The sequence below is a fragment of the Oncorhynchus clarkii genome, unplaced genomic scaffold, assembly GCF_045791955.1.
Source record: "Oncorhynchus clarkii lewisi isolate Uvic-CL-2024 unplaced genomic scaffold, UVic_Ocla_1.0 unplaced_contig_14073_pilon_pilon, whole genome shotgun sequence".
NCBI classification, from domain to species: domain Eukaryota; kingdom Metazoa; phylum Chordata; class Actinopteri; order Salmoniformes; family Salmonidae; genus Oncorhynchus; species Oncorhynchus clarkii.
In genome coordinates this window covers 40001-59261 of record NW_027258474.1, presented here as the reverse complement: position 1 = coordinate 59261, position 19261 = coordinate 40001, and the positions used below count along the sequence as shown (strand labels likewise).

The following is a 19261-nucleotide window of genomic DNA, read 5'->3' as shown; positions in this document are numbered from 1 at the left end:
GTCCTGTCCTCCTATCTCTCCCATCTGTATGGTATCTCTGTCCTGTCCTCCCATCTCTCCCAGCTGTATGGTGACTGGTATCGCTGTCCTGTCCTCCTATCTCTCCCATCTGTATGGTATCTCTGTCCTGTCCTCCCATCTCTCCCAGCTGTATGGTGACTGGTATCTTTGTCCTGTCCTCCCATCTCTCCCAGCTGTATGGTATCTCTGTCCTGTCCTCCTCTACCTCTCCTAGCTGTATGGTATCTCTGTCCTGTCCTCCCATCTCTCCCAGCTGTATGGTGACTGGTATCTCTGTCCTGTCCTCCTATCTCTCCCATCTGTATGGTATCTCTGTCCTGTCCTCCCATCTCTCCCAGCTGTATGGTGACTGGTATCTTTGTCCTGTCCTCCCATCTCTCCCAGCTGTATGGTGACTGGTATCTCTGTCCTGTCCTCCTATCTCTCCCAGCTGTATGGTGACTGGTATCTCTGTCCTGTCCTCCCATCTCTCCCAGCTGTATGGTATCTCTGTCCTGCCCACCGCTACCTCTCCTAGCATACCCGTTACATAGTAGACAGTAGACCAATAATCTAATTTAAGTGCTTACCCTTTAACTATCACGTGCTACTACTTACCCACTGTTAAAAGTTTGGTATTTTGTACCCCAAAATATAGTTCATCTAAAATCAAACCAACATCCATATTTATGTTTACATCAACACCCCAACTAAGTTGTGTTACCTCGGCTCATTCCAGGGGGAGCTAGTGATGTAGCAGAAACAAAAGAACCCCCTGCAGCATGCAGCTCATAGGTCCTAGTGAACAAACAAAAACAATAACAAGTGTCATCTTTTAAGACAACAGCAGAAGGCAGGTTGTGATGGGGAGGTGTTCTGAGGTCAGACGTATGCTACAGCGGTGACTGTGGTTGGACAGATTGGACTGGCAGAGTGGTGTCAGAGGGCGCCAGGGAGTGTGTGTCATATGACCTGGCAGCAGCTGGCCTGAGAGGTGCACAGGAGCCCTTCTCTAGGGCTGCGCTGGATGTTCACAGAGATGCTCTTTTCACACAGAGGTAGCTGGAGAACATTCTTTTTCAGGTTGTTCAGCTTGTTATTCTCCTTGGTGGCCAGGGCCAGTTCGCTAAGTGCTGCTGCTGTTTGGTCTGTGTATGACCGTGGAGTGTTGACAGCAGTGGTGGGCAGAGCGATGGTGTCTAACTCCAGGTCCAAGCTGCCGTTGGAGCCGATGCACATCTTCCAAGAGGACCTCTCCTGTGTCTTGACGCTGCCAGCTGACAGGCTGCTGGACAGACTATTGGACAGGTTCTGAGGGTCTATGATGAACTGGCCCATCCCCCCTGCCAGGCCGGGGCCTCCACTTCTCCCCCTGTGCTGTAACTGGGAGCTGAGACACAGGCTCAGGAGCTTCAGGCTCTCCACCAGCTCTGATGCCCCGGGGCTGCGGGAGGCACAGTGTCTCCGCGTGGACCCTGAGCCTGAAGACGAGTGGTTACTGCTGCCGTTAGAACAACTTGAGGGGGAACCCTGTCCCTTACCACCTCCCCCCCCACTACTACCACTCCCTCCATTGTCACTACTCCCCCCACCTCCCCCTCCAGGAGGACTGCCCCCCTCCCCGGGGGGTTTACTCTGCCCTCCACTGCTCCCTCCACCATTTCCCCCTGAGTTTCCAGGCGGGCCCTCACTGCTGTCCCTGCGGTTCCAGCTGTAGGTGAAGCCTGTGTCCTTGTCCAGACGCCGGCGGTGGCTCTCGGAGTCGTCGTCACTGGTCTCTGAGCTGGAGCAGGACGAGCCGCGGCCTTGGCTCTTGCGGCGGTGATAGCGTTTCTGAGTGGTGCCCGGCGACCCGGCCGCTGCAGCAGCGATGTTCATCTTTAGCCGGCTGAGTTTGGGTGGCAGGCCCTCGTCCATGTCGAAGTCGTCGTCTGACTCACCCTCCTCCTCAAAGATCTGGTTGAGGACAGGGGCACTCTTCCTGGAGGTCAGCCGGTTGGTGATAGATGGAGCCTTGCGACGCAGGATCACTTGTGTGGACAGAGGGGACGGGTCCTCTTCCTCCTCTTCATCCTCCTCCACCCTGAACAGGCAGCTGCGCTGTTTGGCTGAGGAGGTGGAGGGTGTGGGGGCCGTGGCCCCAGCTCTAGGGGGCCCAGAAACGGGGGCAGGGGCACCGGAGGCCCCTGCGTTGCTCTCGTCCCTGCGGAGCTCCAGCAGGCCTTTGGTGCGGTGTCCGTTGAGAAGGCTCTCAGCGCTGCGGGCGGGGGACTGGGGACCACCAGCGTGGCAGATGGAGGAGGCTGCCAGACTGTCCTCGATGTCCTGATGCATGTCAATCTTCGTCGGCCAGGACTGCCTGGAGGGCAGAGAGCAGACCAGAGTTACCCAAAATATTCCCCTGGTTAGTATACGCTGCAATGACTTTATATAGAGTCAGAGGAGAAAATAAACAAAGATAAAATAAACAGTATGATCTTAGAATGAGGTCAGATGATTCATGTGTAATCCAGTCCTGAACTGCTGAACCTGACTGAACAGCTCAGTGAGTCAACATTCTTCTAATGTAGAAGGTCCTTGTTGACATGGCAGAGCGAGAAAACAAACAGAACAGAGCACTGGGGATCTCTCTCGACGGAGCCCGGGCATGTCCCAGCGGCACGCAATCTAACACAATTAATCCCATGGTAGTCCTGCCTGCCGGGTGCATGTGTGACCCTCCACACTGCTGCATGGCGGTGGAGGCTGGGTCGGGTCACCACAGGGCCCTTAGTGCTGCTCTGACACCATCCTAGTTAATTCAGCCAGGCTTTCAAAAGGCGTAACTACAGTAGAATCTCTCAGACACACACCTCAGCTGTGTGACACTGCTCAGACTCCATTCACTCTCAACCTCAGACGACCCTGACAGACTCTACAGACAATCCCTGAAGCCAACTACCTGATGAAGCTCAGCTTCAGCCCACGATGGCACAGAGAGCGAGAGAGCACGGGGGCACTATGCTAACACACTTAGTATTCGCCCTCTTGTCCAGGTCACTGTTTTGGGCATATATAAACTGGCATGCATGATACACAGTAGACTGTTGTTATTCCTAAAAATAATTGAACCACTATCAGAATGTTATTTCTGTTATGATGCCATGTTGCCTGATGCCACACGCTGACAGTGTTTGTGTTAAAATACAGAACAACCCTCAAAAACTAAGTGGTGAATGGAGGAGCGCAGGCCAGTAGAAACAGTAGATGTAGAAACCTGTACTGCTGCACTATACATGACAGTGGATTTGACTCACATTCTGCTCCTGCACCCAGGGGGCCACGACCCAGCAGCTAAAAATTGGGCCTTTTCCCTCCGAGCACCTGTTTGGCAATGGGTTTCTGGCCAAATGGGTTACAGCGAGCAGGCCAGGAGGGAGCAGCTTTAGCCTGCATGCGTTTGATCTCTCCTCTTCCTCCAAAAGGAGTGGCTCCCTCTCTCTGCTTCTCTCTCGGAATATCAAATCCAGACTTTCCCTTTCTAGGTCACTCCAAAGCATTTACTGCAGTCAGCCTTAACAACACATGTCACCACGTTGAGGGATCACATGACCAGAGGGGGTGGGAGGGGAACCAGACCATGAGGAAAGGACAGCATGGGTTCTCCTCCTAATGCACGGTCAACGACACCAAGCAGAGCAGCACCCAAGAGGTCAATTACCGTCAGAGCCTTGGCTGCTTCCTCCTCCTAGTCATTGAGTCGTCGTCATTATGACAATCTGAATGGCCCCAATAAATGGATGAGTGTGTGTGTAGCAGGCTATTAAACAGGCATTGGTATTGCAGTTAGAGTGGTTGGATCTGGTGGGTTTCATCTGGAGGGGATAGTTTTGGTGTTGTGTGTATGCGTCACATGCGTGTGTGTGTTGCATGTATGAACAGTTAAATTCGGAAGTAGTCTGCATTTGTTATGGCGGTTTTAGAGCAGTGGCTTCTTCCTTGCTGAGCAGCCTTTCAGGTTATGTCGATATAGGACTTGTTTTACTGTGGATATAGATATTTTTGCACCTGTTTCCTCCAGCATCTTCACAAGGTCCTTTGCTGTTGTTCTGGGATTGATTGGCACTTTTAGCACCAAAGTATGTTCATCTCTAGAAGACAGAACGAGTCTCCTTCCTGAGCGTTATGACGGCTGCGTGGTCCCATGGTGTTTATACTTGCGTACTATTGTTTGTACAGATGAACGTGGTACCTTCAGGCGTTTGGAAATTGCTCCCAAGGATGAACCAGACTTGTGGAGGTCTTTAATTTTTTTTCTGAGGTCTTGGCTGATTTCTTTTGATTTTCCCATGATGTCAAGCAAAGAGGGACTGAGTTTGAAGGTAGGCCTTGAAATACATCCACAGCTACACCTCCACTTGACTCAAATGATGTCAACTAGCCTATCAGATGCTTCTAAAGCCATGACATAATTTTCTGGAATTTTCCAATCTGTTTAAAGGCACAGTCAACTTAGTGTATGTAAACTTCTGACCCACTGGAATTGTGATACAGTGAATAAGTGAAATAATCTGTAAACAATTGGAAAAATTCCTTGCGTCATGCACAAAGTAGATGTCCTAACCGACTTGCCAAAACTATAGCTTGTTAACAAGACATTTGTTGAGTGGTTGAAAAACAAGTTTTAATGACGCCAACCTAAGTGTATGTAAACCTCCGACTTCAACTGTATGTGTTGCATGTGTGTGTGTCACCTGAACTGGGCCTTGATGTTGCTGGGGCTGGAGGAGCGTGTCTGGACCTCCTTCTCCTGTTTCTCTCTCAGGATCCTCTCAGCCAGCAGGAAGTAGGTGGCAGTGATGTGGTTGTACTTGTTGGTCTCCAGGGCTCTGGAACAAACACCATGGACAGAACATGTTAGGACAGGCTGGGAGTGAAGGCCAAGAGAGGGTTACACACCCACATACGAGAGACAAGTACGGTCTGTCAACAGGCAAGTCACCGCAGAGCAAACCCAATCACGTCGGCATTCGACGTATCTAAAATGTAACAAAGCAACATAACAGGTTCTAACCTTTCGTTGCCCTCTAACCCCTCTGGAGTCAATGACAGTAGGTGGCTGGTTCACGTCCCTCGACAGCCTCTGGGATTCCTCTACGCTGTGCTAATGAACAATCAAGTGAAATCCTCAGCCAAGTGCTGTGGTGTGTGTGTGTGTGTGTGAGAATGTAACTGTCTGTCTGTCAGGTGGGAGGTGGGGGCTTCAGCGGGACAATCTGTTGAATGCCTGGGAAGTGGGGATAAATCCTCTGGCGTTTACTCAAGACTCCCTGTATCCCTCTGCTCTCTCCTCATCATCAGTAAAGCCCTTCAGACAGGGTTAATATCCCTCTGCTCTCTCCTCATCATCAGTAAAGCCCTTCCTTCAGACAGGGTTAATATCTCTCTGCTCTCTCCTCATCATCAGTAAAGCCCTTCCTTCAGACAGGGTTAATATCCCTTCCTTCATCATCAGTAAAGCCCTTCCTTCAGGGTTAATATCCCTCTGCTCTCTCCTCATCATCAGTAAAGCCCTTCCTTCAGACAGGGTTAATATCCCTCTGCTCTCTCCTCATCATCAGTAAAGCCCTTCCTTCAGACAGGGTTAATATCCCTCTGCTCTCTCCTCATCATCAGTAAAGCCCTTCCTTCAGACAGGGTTAATATCCCTCTGCTCTCTCCTCATCATCAGTAAAGCCCTTCCTTCAGACAGGGTTAATATCCCTCTGCTCTCTCCTCATCATCAGTAAAGCCCTTCCTTCAGACAGGGTTAATATCCCTCTGCTCTCTCCTCATCATCAGTAAAGCCCTTCCTTCAGACAGGGTTAATATCCCTCTGCTCTCTCCTCATCATCAGTAAAGCCCTTCCTTCAGACAGGGTTAATATCCCTCTGCTCTCTCCTCATCATCAGTAAAGCCCTTCCTTCAGACAGGGTTAATATCCCTCTGCTCTCTCCTCATCATCAGTAAAGCCCTTCCTTCAGACAGGGTTAATATCCCTCTGCTCTCTCCTCATCATCAGTAAAGCCCTTCCTTCAGACAGGGTTAATATCCCTCTGCTCTCTCCTCATCATCAGTAAAGCCCTTCCTGCTCTCTCCTCATCATCAGTAAAGCCCTTCCTTCAGACAGGGTTAATATCCCTCTGCTCTCTCCTCATCATCAGTAAAGCCCTTCCTTCAGACAGGGTTAATATCCCTCTGCTCTCTCCTCATCATCAGTAAAGCCCTTCCTTCAGACAGGGTTAATATCCCTCTGCTCTCTCCTCATCATCAGTAAAGCCCTTCCTTCAGACAGGGTTAATATCCCTCTGCTCTCTCCTCATCATCAGTAAAGCCCTTCCTTCAGACAGGGTTAATATCCCTCTGCTCTCTCCTCATCATCAGTAAAGCCCTTCCTTCAGACAGGGTTAATATCCCTCTGCTCTCTCCTCATCATCAGTAAAGCCCTTCCTTCAGACAGGGTTAATATCTCTCTGCTCTCTCCTCATCATCAGTAAAGCCCTTCAGACAGGGTTAATATCCCTCTGCTCTCTCCTCATCATCAGTAAAGCCCTTCCTTCAGACAGGGTTAATATCCCTCTGCTCTCTCCTCATCATCAGTAAAGCCCTTCCTTCAGACAGGGTTAATATCCCTCTGCTCTCTCCTCATCATCAGTAAAGCCCTTCCTTCAGACAGGGTTAATATCCCTCTGCTCTCTCCTCATCATCAGTAAAGCCCTTCCTTCAGACAGGGTTAATATCTCTCTGCTCTCTCCTCATCATCAGTAAAGCCCTTCCTTCAGACAGGGTTAATATCCCTCTGCTCTCTCCTCATCATCAGTAAAGCCCTTCCTTCAGACAGGGTTAATAAAGAAGGCCAGTGTGTGTCTGTGAAAGACGGCTGGCAGCGGGCCTGCTGCTTTAAAGTGGAGCCAGTATGTGTGTTTCAAATCACATCCATGATTCATGTTCAGGGTAGGAGGCTAAGGGAGGGCTGCTGTTGGGTTCACATGCTACAGTTCAACACTCTGGTCTCTTATCTGCTGACTGAGTCCCCTCAGATGTTCAGGTTCAGTTATATGCGTTAGTAGTACTGATGTCAGTGGTGAGCGTGACACAAAAACAGGTTTGGTGGGTTGCAGAACCCGCAATATGAAAAGGACAAATGTAGAGCAGACTAAGGAACATCATTCATGCCTCCACAGCAAATGGCACAGTCGGTCAAGGCAAAATGCATTCTGTCAAATACCTCGTCACTTGCAGAAGATTAACGGCCATCTGCAATTGTGTGTGTGTGTGTAGGTTAGGTCTGTGGCGGTCATTCAATTTTGTCATCTGGTGATTGTCATGCAAATAACTGTTGGTCTCATGGTAACTGACCGTTAATTAACATAAACATGTTTAGCTGAATAAAATAGAAAGGATATTTTCTCCAAACCTTTCCAAGGGTGTGTGCTCATGCTGCTGTTCTGTGTTGAGCGGTCAACAAAGAAACTGGTCCTGCTATGTGCTTCATTTAGAGTTATTTATGAGACTTTAGCTGTGATATAAAACATCTAAACATAGAGCCTAATGTTGGTACATTTTAAAGACTGCATGATGCGACTAAGGATTTGAAAAAAGTTGCATGAAAGGCATGAGCTCTGTTCTGTTTCTTGCACAGGCTGCACACACTTCATCAGTCTCTCATTCACAATTTTACAAGCTTTTGACAATATTCTCACCCATCAGACTATTCTCAATTTAATCAGGTCTTTACATACAGCCTACTAATATTATTTTTGATTTGGAATGACACACAAAAAACCTAAATGAAATCCGTAGCCTGCACTGGAACAGTGGAATGGAGGTTACGTGTGGCGCGTCTATAAGGCTCGGGAAGCTTTCTCTAAAGTAAATAAAATGGCCAAAACTACATATCCTAATTAGCCTTACCTCGTCTATACAGAAATAAATCAAATCATTCAAAATAGGCTACTGTCACACTGCTTTGCTTTATCTTGGCCAAGTCGTAGTTGTAAATGAGAACTTGTTCTCAACTGGCCTACCTGGTTAGATAAAGGTAGAAAAAAAAAAATCAGGATTTGGCCAAAGAGGATCATTAGCTAAAAAAAAAAAAGATGGATTGTTCTAAATCGCATTACCTACAGTTGGAAGGAAAGGCAGCGTGCGCAATTTGGGCAGATTATTGTTGAGTTGCGACTGTCTGAAAAGTAGAGAGGCCAGGCCAGGCATATCGCAACATTCAAAATACAATCGCAGGAAAACAGATTGGAAAACAGATAGGAAAACAGATAGGAAAACAGATAGGAAAACAGATTGGAAAACAGATTGGAAAACAGATTGTTGTTGCTGTAAAGAGAAGACGAGGGAAATACTCATTTGTCCTTTAGTTATCAAACCCTCAACTTAACTGAGCGAACAACAGTAGAGCCTATTCTATTGGCACCAGCAGACAGAGCAATATGTCTGGTGAGTGCACATTGTGCAGATTGACTATTTATCATCGTCGGGTCAGTGCTACTTTAAAGTTAGTTATTGGACAACAGTTTCCTGCTCCACTTTAGATGGACGTCATATTCTATTTGTCTCCCCTGATAGTAGGATCATTATATGGACAACGACGTTTTAATGGATTGTTCCTCAGTGTCAGCAGAATAGGCTACTCTGTAATTTGTCATTAAAAAATATTCTGCTAATGTCTCCAGTCATATAAAGTGTAATAAAACTGCATAAATAGTGTTTATAAAAGACCACATTTTTCCCATACAAAGAAGAAACCTATCTGATAGAGCCTAGGTCTACTCTACACTATATGCACTCAGCCATGCATTTAACCTGTCTTTTTGGCAAACAGTGATGGAGTTATATTATTAGCCTATGACTATCCACTCATCACATTATGAATAATAGGCCTCTTACATAAGTCTGCAAATGCAATGATGCTTTATAATAAAGGTGCACTTTTATGGTGAAAATGTGCTACTCACACCACTCCTATGTATACCAGGTAGACTACACCGGTTGGAAAGAGGATTAATGTGCTACTCACACCACTCCTATGTATACCAGGTAGACTACACCGGTTGGAAAGAGGATTAATGTGCTACTCACACCACGCCTATGTATACCAGGTAGACTACACCGGTTGGAAAGAGGATTAATGTGCTACTCACACCACTCCTATGTATACCAGGTAGACTACACCGGTTGGAAAGAGGATTAATGTGCTACTCACACCACTCCTATGTATACCAGGTAGACTACACCGGTTGGAAAGAGGATCAATGTGCTACTCACACCACTCCTATGTATACCAGGTAGACTACACCGGTTGGAAAGAGGATCAATGTGCTACTCACACCACTCCTATGTATACCAGGTAGACTACACCGGTTGGAAAGAGGATCAATGTGCTACTCACACCACTCCTATGTATACCAGGTAGACTACACCGGTTGGAAAGAGGATTAATGTGCTACTCACACCAAGCCTATGTATACCAGGTAGACTACACCGGTTGGAAAGAGGATTAATGTGCTACTCACACCACTCCTATGTATACCAGGTAGACTACACCGGTTGGAAAGAGGATCAATGTGCTACTCACACCACTCCTATGTATACCAGGTAGACTACACCGGTTGGAAAGAGGATCAATGTGCTACTCACACCACGCCTATGTATACCAGGTAGACTACACCGGTTGGAAAGAGGATCAATGTGCTACTCACACCACTCCTATGTATACCAGGTAGACTACACCGGTTGGAAAGAGGATTAATGTGCTACTCACACCACTCCTATGTATACCAGGTAGACTACACCGGTTGGAAAGAGGATTAATGTGCTACTCACACCACTCCTATGTATACCAGGTAGACTACACCGGTTGGAAAGAGGATTAATGTGCTACTCACACCACTCCTATGTATACCAGGTAGACTACACCGGTTGGAAAGAGGATTAATGTGCTACTCACACCACGCCTATGTATACCAGGTAGACTACACCGGTTGGAAAGAGGATCAATGTGCTACTCACACCACGCCTATGTATACCAGGTAGACTACACCGGTTGGAAAGAGGATTAATGTGCTACTCACACCACTCCTATGTATACCAGGTAGACTACACCGGTTGGAAAGAGGATTAATGTACTACTCACACCACTCCTATGTATACCAGGTAGACTACACCGGTTGGAAAGAGGATTAATGTGCTACTCACACCACTCCTATGTATACCAGGTAGACTACACCGGTTGGAAAGAGGATCAATGTGCTACTCACACCACGCCTATGTATACCAGGTAGACTACACCGGTTGGAAAGAGGATCAATGTGCTACTCACACCACTCCTATGTATACCAGGTAGACTACACCGGTTGGAAAGAGGATTAATGTGCTACTCACACCACTCCTATGTATACCAGGTAGACTACACCGGTTGGAAAGAGGATTAATGTGCTACTCACACCACTCCTATGTATACCAGGTAGACTACACCGGTTGGAAAGAGGATCAATGTGCTACTCACACCACGCCTATGTATACCAGGTAGACTACACCGGTTGGAAAGAGGATTAATGTGCTACTCACACCACTCCTATGTATACCAGGTAGACTACACCGGTTGGAAAGAGGATTAATGTGCTACTCACACCACGCCTATGTATACCAGGTAGACTACACCGGTTGGAAAGAGGATTAATGTGCTACTCACACCACTCCTATGTATACCAGGTAGACTACACCGGTTGGAAAGAGGATTAATGTGCTACTCACACCACTCCTATGTATACCAGGTAGACTACACCGGTTGGAAAGAGGATTAATGTGCTACTCACACCACTCCTATGTATACCAGGTAGACTACACCGGTTGGAAAGAGGATTAATGTGCTACTCACACCACTCCTATGTATACCAGGTAGACTACACCGGTTGGAAAGAGGATTAATGTGCTACTCACACCACTCCTATGTATACCAGGTAGACTACACCGGTTGGAAAGAGGATTAATGTGCTACTCACACCACTCCTATGTATACCAGGTAGACTACACCGGTTGGAAAGAGGATTAATGTGCTACTCACACCACTCCTATGTATACCAGGTAGACTACACCGGTTGGAAAGAGGATTAATGTGCTACTCACACCACGCCTATGTATACCAGGTAGACTACACCGGTTGGAAAGAGGATTAATGTGCTACTCACACCACTCCTATGTATACCAGGTAGACTACACCGGTTGGAAAGAGGATTAATGTGCTACTCACACCAAGCCTATGTATACCAGGTAGACTACACCGGTTGGAAAGAGGATTAATGTGCTACTCACACCACTCCTATGTATACCAGGTAGACTACACCGGTTGGAAAGAGGATTAATGTGCTACTCACACCACTCCTATGTATACCAGGTAGACTACACCGGTTGGAAAGAGGATTAATGTGCTACTCACACCAAGCCTATGTATACCAGGTAGACTACACCGGTTGGAAAGAGGATCAATGTGCTACTCACACCACTCCTATGTATACCAGGTAGACTACACCGGTTGGAAAGAGGATTAATGTGCTACTCACACCAAGCCTATGTATACCAGGTAGACTACACCGGTTGGAAAGAGGATCAATGTGCTACTCACACCAAGCCTATGTATACCAGGTAGACTACACCGGTTGGAAAGAGGATTAATGTGCTACTCACACCACGCCTATGTATACCAGGTAGACTACACCGGTTGGAAAGAGGATTAATGTACTACTCACACCACGCCTATGTATACCAGGTAGACTACACCGGTTGGAAAGAGGATTAATGTACTACTCACACCACGCCTATGTATACCAGGTAGACTACACCGGTTGGAAAGAGGATCAATGTGCTACTCACACCACGCCTATGTATACCAGGTAGACTACACCGGTTGGAAAGAGGATTAATGTACTACTCACACCACGCCTATGTATACCAGGTAGACTACACCGGTTGGAAAGAGGATCAATGTGCTACTCACACCACTCCTATGTATACCAGGTAGACTACACCGGTTGGAAAGAGGATCAATGTGCTACTCACACCACGCCTATGTATACCAGGTAGACTACACCGGTTGGAAAGAGGATTAATGTGCTACTCACACCACTCCTATGTATACCAGGTAGACTACACCGGTTGGAAAGAGGATTAATGTGCTACTCACACCACGCCTATGTATACCAGGTAGACTACACCGGTTGGAAAGAGGATTAATGTGCTACTCACACCACTCCTATGTATACCAGGTAGACTACACCGGTTGGAAAGAGGATTAATGTGCTACTCACACCACGCCTATGTATACCAGGTAGACTACACCGGTTGGAAAGAGGATTAATGTGCTACTCACACCACGCCTATGTATACCAGGTAGACTACACCGGTTGGAAAGAGGATTAATGTACTACTCACACCACGCGTATGTATACCAGGTAGACTACACCGGTTGGAAAGAGGATTAATGTGCTACTCACACCACGCCTATGTATACCAGGTAGACTACACCGGTTGGAAAGAGGATTAATGTACTACTCACACCACGCCTATGTATACCAGGTAGACTACACCGGTTGGAAAGAGGATTAATGTACTACTCACACCACGCCTATGTATACCAGGTAGACTACACCGGTTGGAAAGAGGATTAATGTACTACTCACACCACGCCTATGTATACCAGGTAGACTACACCGGTTGGAAAGAGGATTAATGTACTACTCACACCACGCCTATGTATACCAGGTAGACTACACCGGTTGGAAAGAGGATTAATGTACTTCATTTTAAGAACTGAGCAATAAACCTAGCAGCAGGAGAAAGCTGGGATCTTCTTTTAAATAGTGGCCAGTCAAAACTGTTTTCACACACAAGATTGCGCAATGACTGAGCTTATAAGAACATGTTTCACTAGGTTCTGTGCTCTGTAGGCTCTGTGCTCTGTAGGCTCTGTGCTCTGTAGGCTCTGTGCTCTGTAGGCTCTGTAGGCTCTGTGCTCTGTAGGCTCTGTGCTCTGTAGGCTCTGTGCTCTGTAGGCTCTGTGCTCTGTAGGCTCTGTGCTCTGCAGGCTCTGCAGGCTATGTGCTCACCAACCGTGTTGCAGGGCTCCTATAGACTAGGCTATGTGCTCACCAACCGTGTTGCAGGGCTCCTATAGACTAGGCTATGTGCTCACCAACCGTGTTGCAGGGCTCCTATAGACTAGGCTATGTGCTCACCAACCGTGTTGCAGGGCTCCTATAGAATAGGCTATGTGCTCACCAACCGTGTTGCAGGGCTCCTATAGACTAGGCTATGTGCTCACCAACCGTGTTGCAGGGCTCCTATAGAATAGGTTATGTGCTCACCAACCGTGTTGCAGGGCTCCTATAGAATAGGCTATGTGCTCACCAACCGTGTTGCAGGGCTCCTATAGACTAGGCTATGTGCTCACCAACCGTGTTGCAGGGCTCCTATAGAATAGGCTATGTGCTCACCAACCGTGTTGCAGGGCTCCTATAGACTAGGCTATGTGCTCACCAACCGTGTTGCAGGGCTCCTATAGACTAGGCTATGTGCTCACCAACCGTGTTGCAGGGCTCCTATAGAATAGGCTATGTGCTCACCAACCGTGTTGCAGGGCTCCTATAGACTAGGCTATGTGCTCACCAACCGTGTTGCAGGGCTCCTATAGAATAGGTTATGTGCTCACCAACCGTGTTGCAGGGCTCCTATAGAATAGGCTATGTGCTCACCAACCGTGTTGCAGGGCTCCTATAGACTAGGCTATGTGCTCACCAACCGTGTTGCAGGGCTCCTATAGAATAGGCTATGTGCTCACCAACCGTGTTGCAGGGCTCCTATAGAACCGTGTTGCAGGGCTCCTATAGACTAGGCTATGTGCTCACCAACCGTGTTGCAGGGCTCCTATAGACTAGGCTATGTGCTCACCAACCGTGTTGCAGGGCTCCTATAGACTAGGCTATGTGCTCACCAACCGTGTTGCAGGGCTCCTATAGAATAGGCTATGTGCTCACCAACCGTGTTGCAGGGCTCCTATAGAATAGGCTATGTGCTCACCAACCGTGTTGCAGGGCTCCTATAGAATAGGCTATGTGCTCACCAACCGTGTTGCAGGGCTCCTATAGAATAGGCTATGTGCTCACCAACCGTGTTGCAGGGCTCCTATAGAATAGGCTATGTGCTCACCAACCGTGTTGCAGGGCTCCTATAGAATAGGCTTAGAGTTATTTCCACGTTAGTTGTGATAAAAGCTTTATCAAAACATATGGGATTAGAAAAAGTTGCAAAAAGGCATGTGCTATTTCTTGCCTTACACGGCACACACTGGGTATCATTCACAAGTGATAATATTGTCACCCATTAGACTATTCTCAATTGAATCTTGTCTTTACATATTTTAAATAATATAAGTAGGAAATTCATTCAGATTTAGAATGGACCATTATCATGCACCTGTCTGAAGACGGGGGGGAAAATACATGTCATCACATCAATAGTGAATGGAGGATGCTTTTCCCACGGTCCATTTTCATGCCAGCCAGGTAGGCTACTCCTGTTGTAAAGAGAAGCAATGTGCTTAATATCAGGGAAGTTGAGAATTAAATATAGTACGCTGATGGGATCCTCTTAAGAGGCCATTAAATCTCAGTTTGAATAGCCTATAGAAATGTCGCGCAACACGAGCTCATGATTTTCCATTGCATTTGCATTGATGTCAGAGTGGATAGAGGGACAATAGAACCTTGAGTACCAGGACATTAGGACCTGATGGAGGGACCGTAGAGCCCTGAGTACCAGGCCATTAGGACCTGGATCGACCGTAGAGCCCTGAGTACCAGGCCATTAGGACCTGGAGGGACCGTAGAGCCCTGAGTACCAGGCCATTAGGACCTGGATCGACCGTAGAGCCCTGAGTATCAGGCCATTAGGACCTGGAGGGACCGTAGAACCCTGAGTATCAGGACCTGATGGAGGGACCGTAGAGCCCTGAGTATCAGGCCATCAGGACCTGATGGAGGGACCGTAGAGCCCTGAGCACCAGGCCATTAGGACCTGGAGGGACCGTAGAGCCCTGAGTATCAGGCCATTAGGACCTGGAGGGACCATAGAGCCCTGAGTACCAGGCCATTAGGACCTGGAGGGACAGTAGAGCCCTGAATACCAGGCCATTAGGACCTGGAGGGACCGTAGAGCCCTGAGTACCAGGCCATTAGGACCTGATGGGGGGACTGTAGAGCCCTGAGTACCAGGCCATTAGGACCTGTTGGAGGGACTGTAGAGCCCTGAGTACCAGGCCATTAGGACCTGTTGGAGGGACTGTAGAGCCCTGAGTACCAGGCCATTAGGACCTGATGTAGGGACTGTAGAGCCCTGAGTATCAGGCCATTAGCAAGTTTGGTAGGCTACTAATGACTATCAACAGCATCAGAGCACAGTTTTAGAAAAGCCTAGTTCCTGAGACTCAACGGTCATGTGGAATTTGACTGCAGTCACGACTTGTGACCGTCGGTGTGGTGGTAATACGATCACCATAACAGCCCTAGTATAGGTACATGTTTGTATACCTATACATAAAGAAAGAAACGTCCCTTTTCAGGACCCTGTCTTTCAAAGATAATTCATAAAAATCCAAATAACTTTACAGGATCTTCATTGTAAAGGGTTTAAACCCTGTTTCCCATGCTTGTTCAATGAACCATAAACAATTAATGAACATGCACCTGTGGAACGGTCGTTAAGACACTAACAGCTTACAGACTGTAGGCAATTAAGGTCACAGTTATGAAAACTTAGAGGACACTAAAGAGGCCTTTCTATGGACTCTGAAAAACACCAAAAGAAAGATGCCCAGGGTCCCTGCTCATCTGCGTGAAAGTGCCTTAGGCATGCTGCAAGGAGGCATGAGGACTGCAGATGTGGCCAGGGCAATAAATTGCAATGTCCGTACTGTTAGACACCTAAAACAGGACTGGCAAAAAGTGCTCTTCACTGATGAGTCGCGGTTTTGTCTCACCAGGGGTGATGGTTGGATTCTGGTTTTATCATCAAAGGAATGAGCATTACACTGAGGCCTGTACTCTGGAGCGGGATCGATTTGGAGGTGGAGGGTCCGTCATGGTCTGTCACAGCATCATCGGACTGAGCTTGTTGTCATTGCCTGCAATCTCAACGCTGTGCGTTACAGGGAAGCCATCCTCCTCCCTCATGTGGTACCCTTCCTGACATGACCCTCCAGCATGACAATGCCACCAGCCATACTGCTCGTTCTGTGTGTGATTTCCTGCAAGACAGGAATGTCAGTGTTCTGCCATGGCCAGCGAAGAGCCCGGATCTCAATCCCATTGAGCACGTCTGGGACCTGTTGGATCGGAGGGTGAGGGCTAGGGCTATTTCCCCCCCAGAAATGTCTGACAGACATGTCTCACAGCAAGAACTGGACCCCCCTTTTGACCCCCCCTTTGTTCAGGGACACATTATTCAATTTATGTTCAGTTTATATCTCAGTTGTTGAATCTTGTTATGCTCTTACAGATATTTCCATATATTAAGTTTGCTGACAATAAAAGCAGTTGACAGTGAGGACATTTCTTTTTTTGCTGAGTTTATGTCTATGTATGTGTGTTGACTTACTCTACTATGGGCTCTCGGTCTGCGATGTCCCCCAGCACCATGCGCTGTATGATCCCGTTGTGCTCATCCTCAGACAGGCTCTTATGAGACACCAGGGGGGTGTTGAACTTGGTGGCTGGGGACGGGTCCACCCCCTGCAGCCAGGCATGGCTCTCTATCTCCTCCAGAGACGCACGGCCCTTTGGGTCCCGCTGCAGCATCCGGCCTACCAGACTAGAGAGAGAAAAAACTACTCATTGTTTTTGTCATCACTGATTGAAATTGCTCTTATAGGTTTGCTCTGGTAATGTAAGATGTTTTATCATGCCAATAAAGCTCATTGAATTGCACCGAGAGAGAGAGAAACAGAGGCAGAAAAGAGAGGGCACCATGTTAGTCACATTGCAAATGACCACAGCATCCCCTGTGTTGGCACAACTACCATATAACCAACAGTTATGGATGAAGACAGTTTACAAAACATTCAGGACACCTTCCTAAAAAAAAAGTATTTAGTCAGCCACCAATTGTGCAAGTTCTCCCACTTAAAAAGTAATAAAGTCATAATTTTCATCATAGGTACACTTCAACTATGACAGACAAAATGAGGAGAAAAAAATCCAGAAAATCACATTGTAGGATTTTTTATGAATTTATTTGCAAATTATGGTGGAAAATAAGTATTTGGTCAATAACAAAAGTTTATCTCAATACTTTGTTATATACCCTTTGTTGGCAACGTTTTCTGTAAGTCTTCACAAGGTTTTCACACACTGTTGCTGGTATTTTGGCCCATTCCTCCATGCAGATCTCCTCTAGAGCAGTGATGTTTTGGGGCTGTTGCTGGGCAACACAGACTTTCAACTCCCTCCAAAGATTTTCTATGGGGTTGAGATCTGGAGATTGGCTAGGCCACTCCAGGACCTTGAAATGCTTCTTACGAAGCCACTCCTTCATTGCCCGGGCGGTGTGTTTGGGATCATTGTCATGCTGAAAGACCCAGCCACGTTTCATCTTAAATGCCCTTTCTGATGGAAGGAGGTTTTCACTCAAAATCTCACGATACATGGCCCAATTCATTCTTTCCTTTACACGGATCAGTCGTCCTGGTCCCTTTGCAGAAAAACAGCCCCAAAGCATGATGTTTCCACCCCCATGCTTCACAGTAGGTATGGTGTTCTTTGGATGCAACTCAGCATTCTTTGTCCTCCAAACACAACGAGTTGAGTTTTTACCAAAAAGTTATATTTTGGTTTCATCTGACTATATGACATTCTCCAAATCTTCTTCTGGATCATCCAAATGCTCTCTAGCAAACTTCAGACGGGCCTGGACATGTACTGGCTTAAGCAGGGGGACACGTCTGGCACTGCAGGATTTGAGTCCCTGGCGGCGTAGTGTGTTACTGATGGTAGGGCTTTGTTACTTTGGTCCCAGCTCTCTGCAGGTCATTCACTAGGTCCCCCCGTATGGTTCTGGGATTTTTGCTCACCGTTCTTGTGATCATTTTGACCCCACGGGGTGAGATCTTGCGTGGAGCTCCAGATCAAGGGAGATTATCAGTGGTCTTGTATGTCTTCCATTTCCTAATAATTGCTCCCACAGTTGATTTCTTCAAACCAAGTTGCTTATCTATTGCAGATTCAGTCTTCCCAGCCCGGTGCGTCTACAATTTTGTTTCTGGTGTCCTTTGACAGCTCTTTGGTCTTGGCCATAGTGGAGTTTGGAGTGTGACTGTTTGAGGTTGTGGACAGGTGTCTTTTATACTGATAACAAGTTCAAACAGGTGCCATTAATACAGGTAACGAGTGGAGGACAGAGGAGCCTCTTAAAGAATAAGTTACAGGTCTGTGAGAGCCAGAAATCTAGCTTGTTTGTAGGTGACCAAATACTTATTTTCCACGACAATTTGCAAATAAATTAATTAAAAATCCTGGATTTTTTTTTCTCATTTTGTCTGTCATAGTTGAAGTGTACCTATGATGAAAATTACAGGCCTCATCTTTTTAAGTGGGAGAACTTGCACAATTGGTGGCTGACTAAATACTTTTTTGCCCCACTGTATAAATGTATGCATGACTGTAGGTCGCATTTGATGAAAGCGTCTGCTAAATGACATATTGTACAGTGGACAATGACCATGTAATCAACACAACATCCTGTCTCTGCCCCTTCCTTTCTCTTAGATGCTGGAAAACCAAAAGACTGTCAGAACGAGACCTAAAACAGCAGTTTAAGCTACAGCCTACACACACACACACACACTAGCTACAGCCTACACACACACACACACTAGCTACAGCCTACACACACACACACTAGCTACAGCCTACACACACTAGCTACAGCCTACACACACACACACTAGCTACAGCCTACACACACACACACACACACTAGCTACAGCCTACACACACTAGCTACAGCCTACAAACACACACACTAGCTACAGCCTACACACACACACACACACTAGCTACAGCCTACACACACACACACACACTAGCTACAGCCTACACACACACACTAGCTACAGCCTACACACACACACTAGCTACAGCCTACACACACACACACTAGCTACAGCCTACACACACACACACAC

General features: G+C 47.1%; 1 protein-coding gene across 1 annotated transcript in view; it reads right to left on the bottom strand.

Annotated features, from left to right (window-relative positions):
* Positions 1-288: 288 nt before the first annotated feature.
* The window catches only part of LOC139397092 (SNF related kinase a), a 40243-nt gene continuing 21270 nt past the window's right edge, over positions 289-19261 (bottom strand). Inside the window, exons 2-4 of the mRNA XM_071143958.1 lie at positions 16678-16890; positions 4734-4868; positions 289-2359 (exon numbers count right to left, since the gene is read on the bottom strand). Coding sequence (XP_071000059.1) covers positions 964-2359; positions 4734-4868; positions 16678-16890 — 1744 coding nt within the window. The 3' untranslated portion in view covers positions 289-963. The remainder of the gene's footprint in view (positions 2360-4733; positions 4869-16677; positions 16891-19261) is intronic.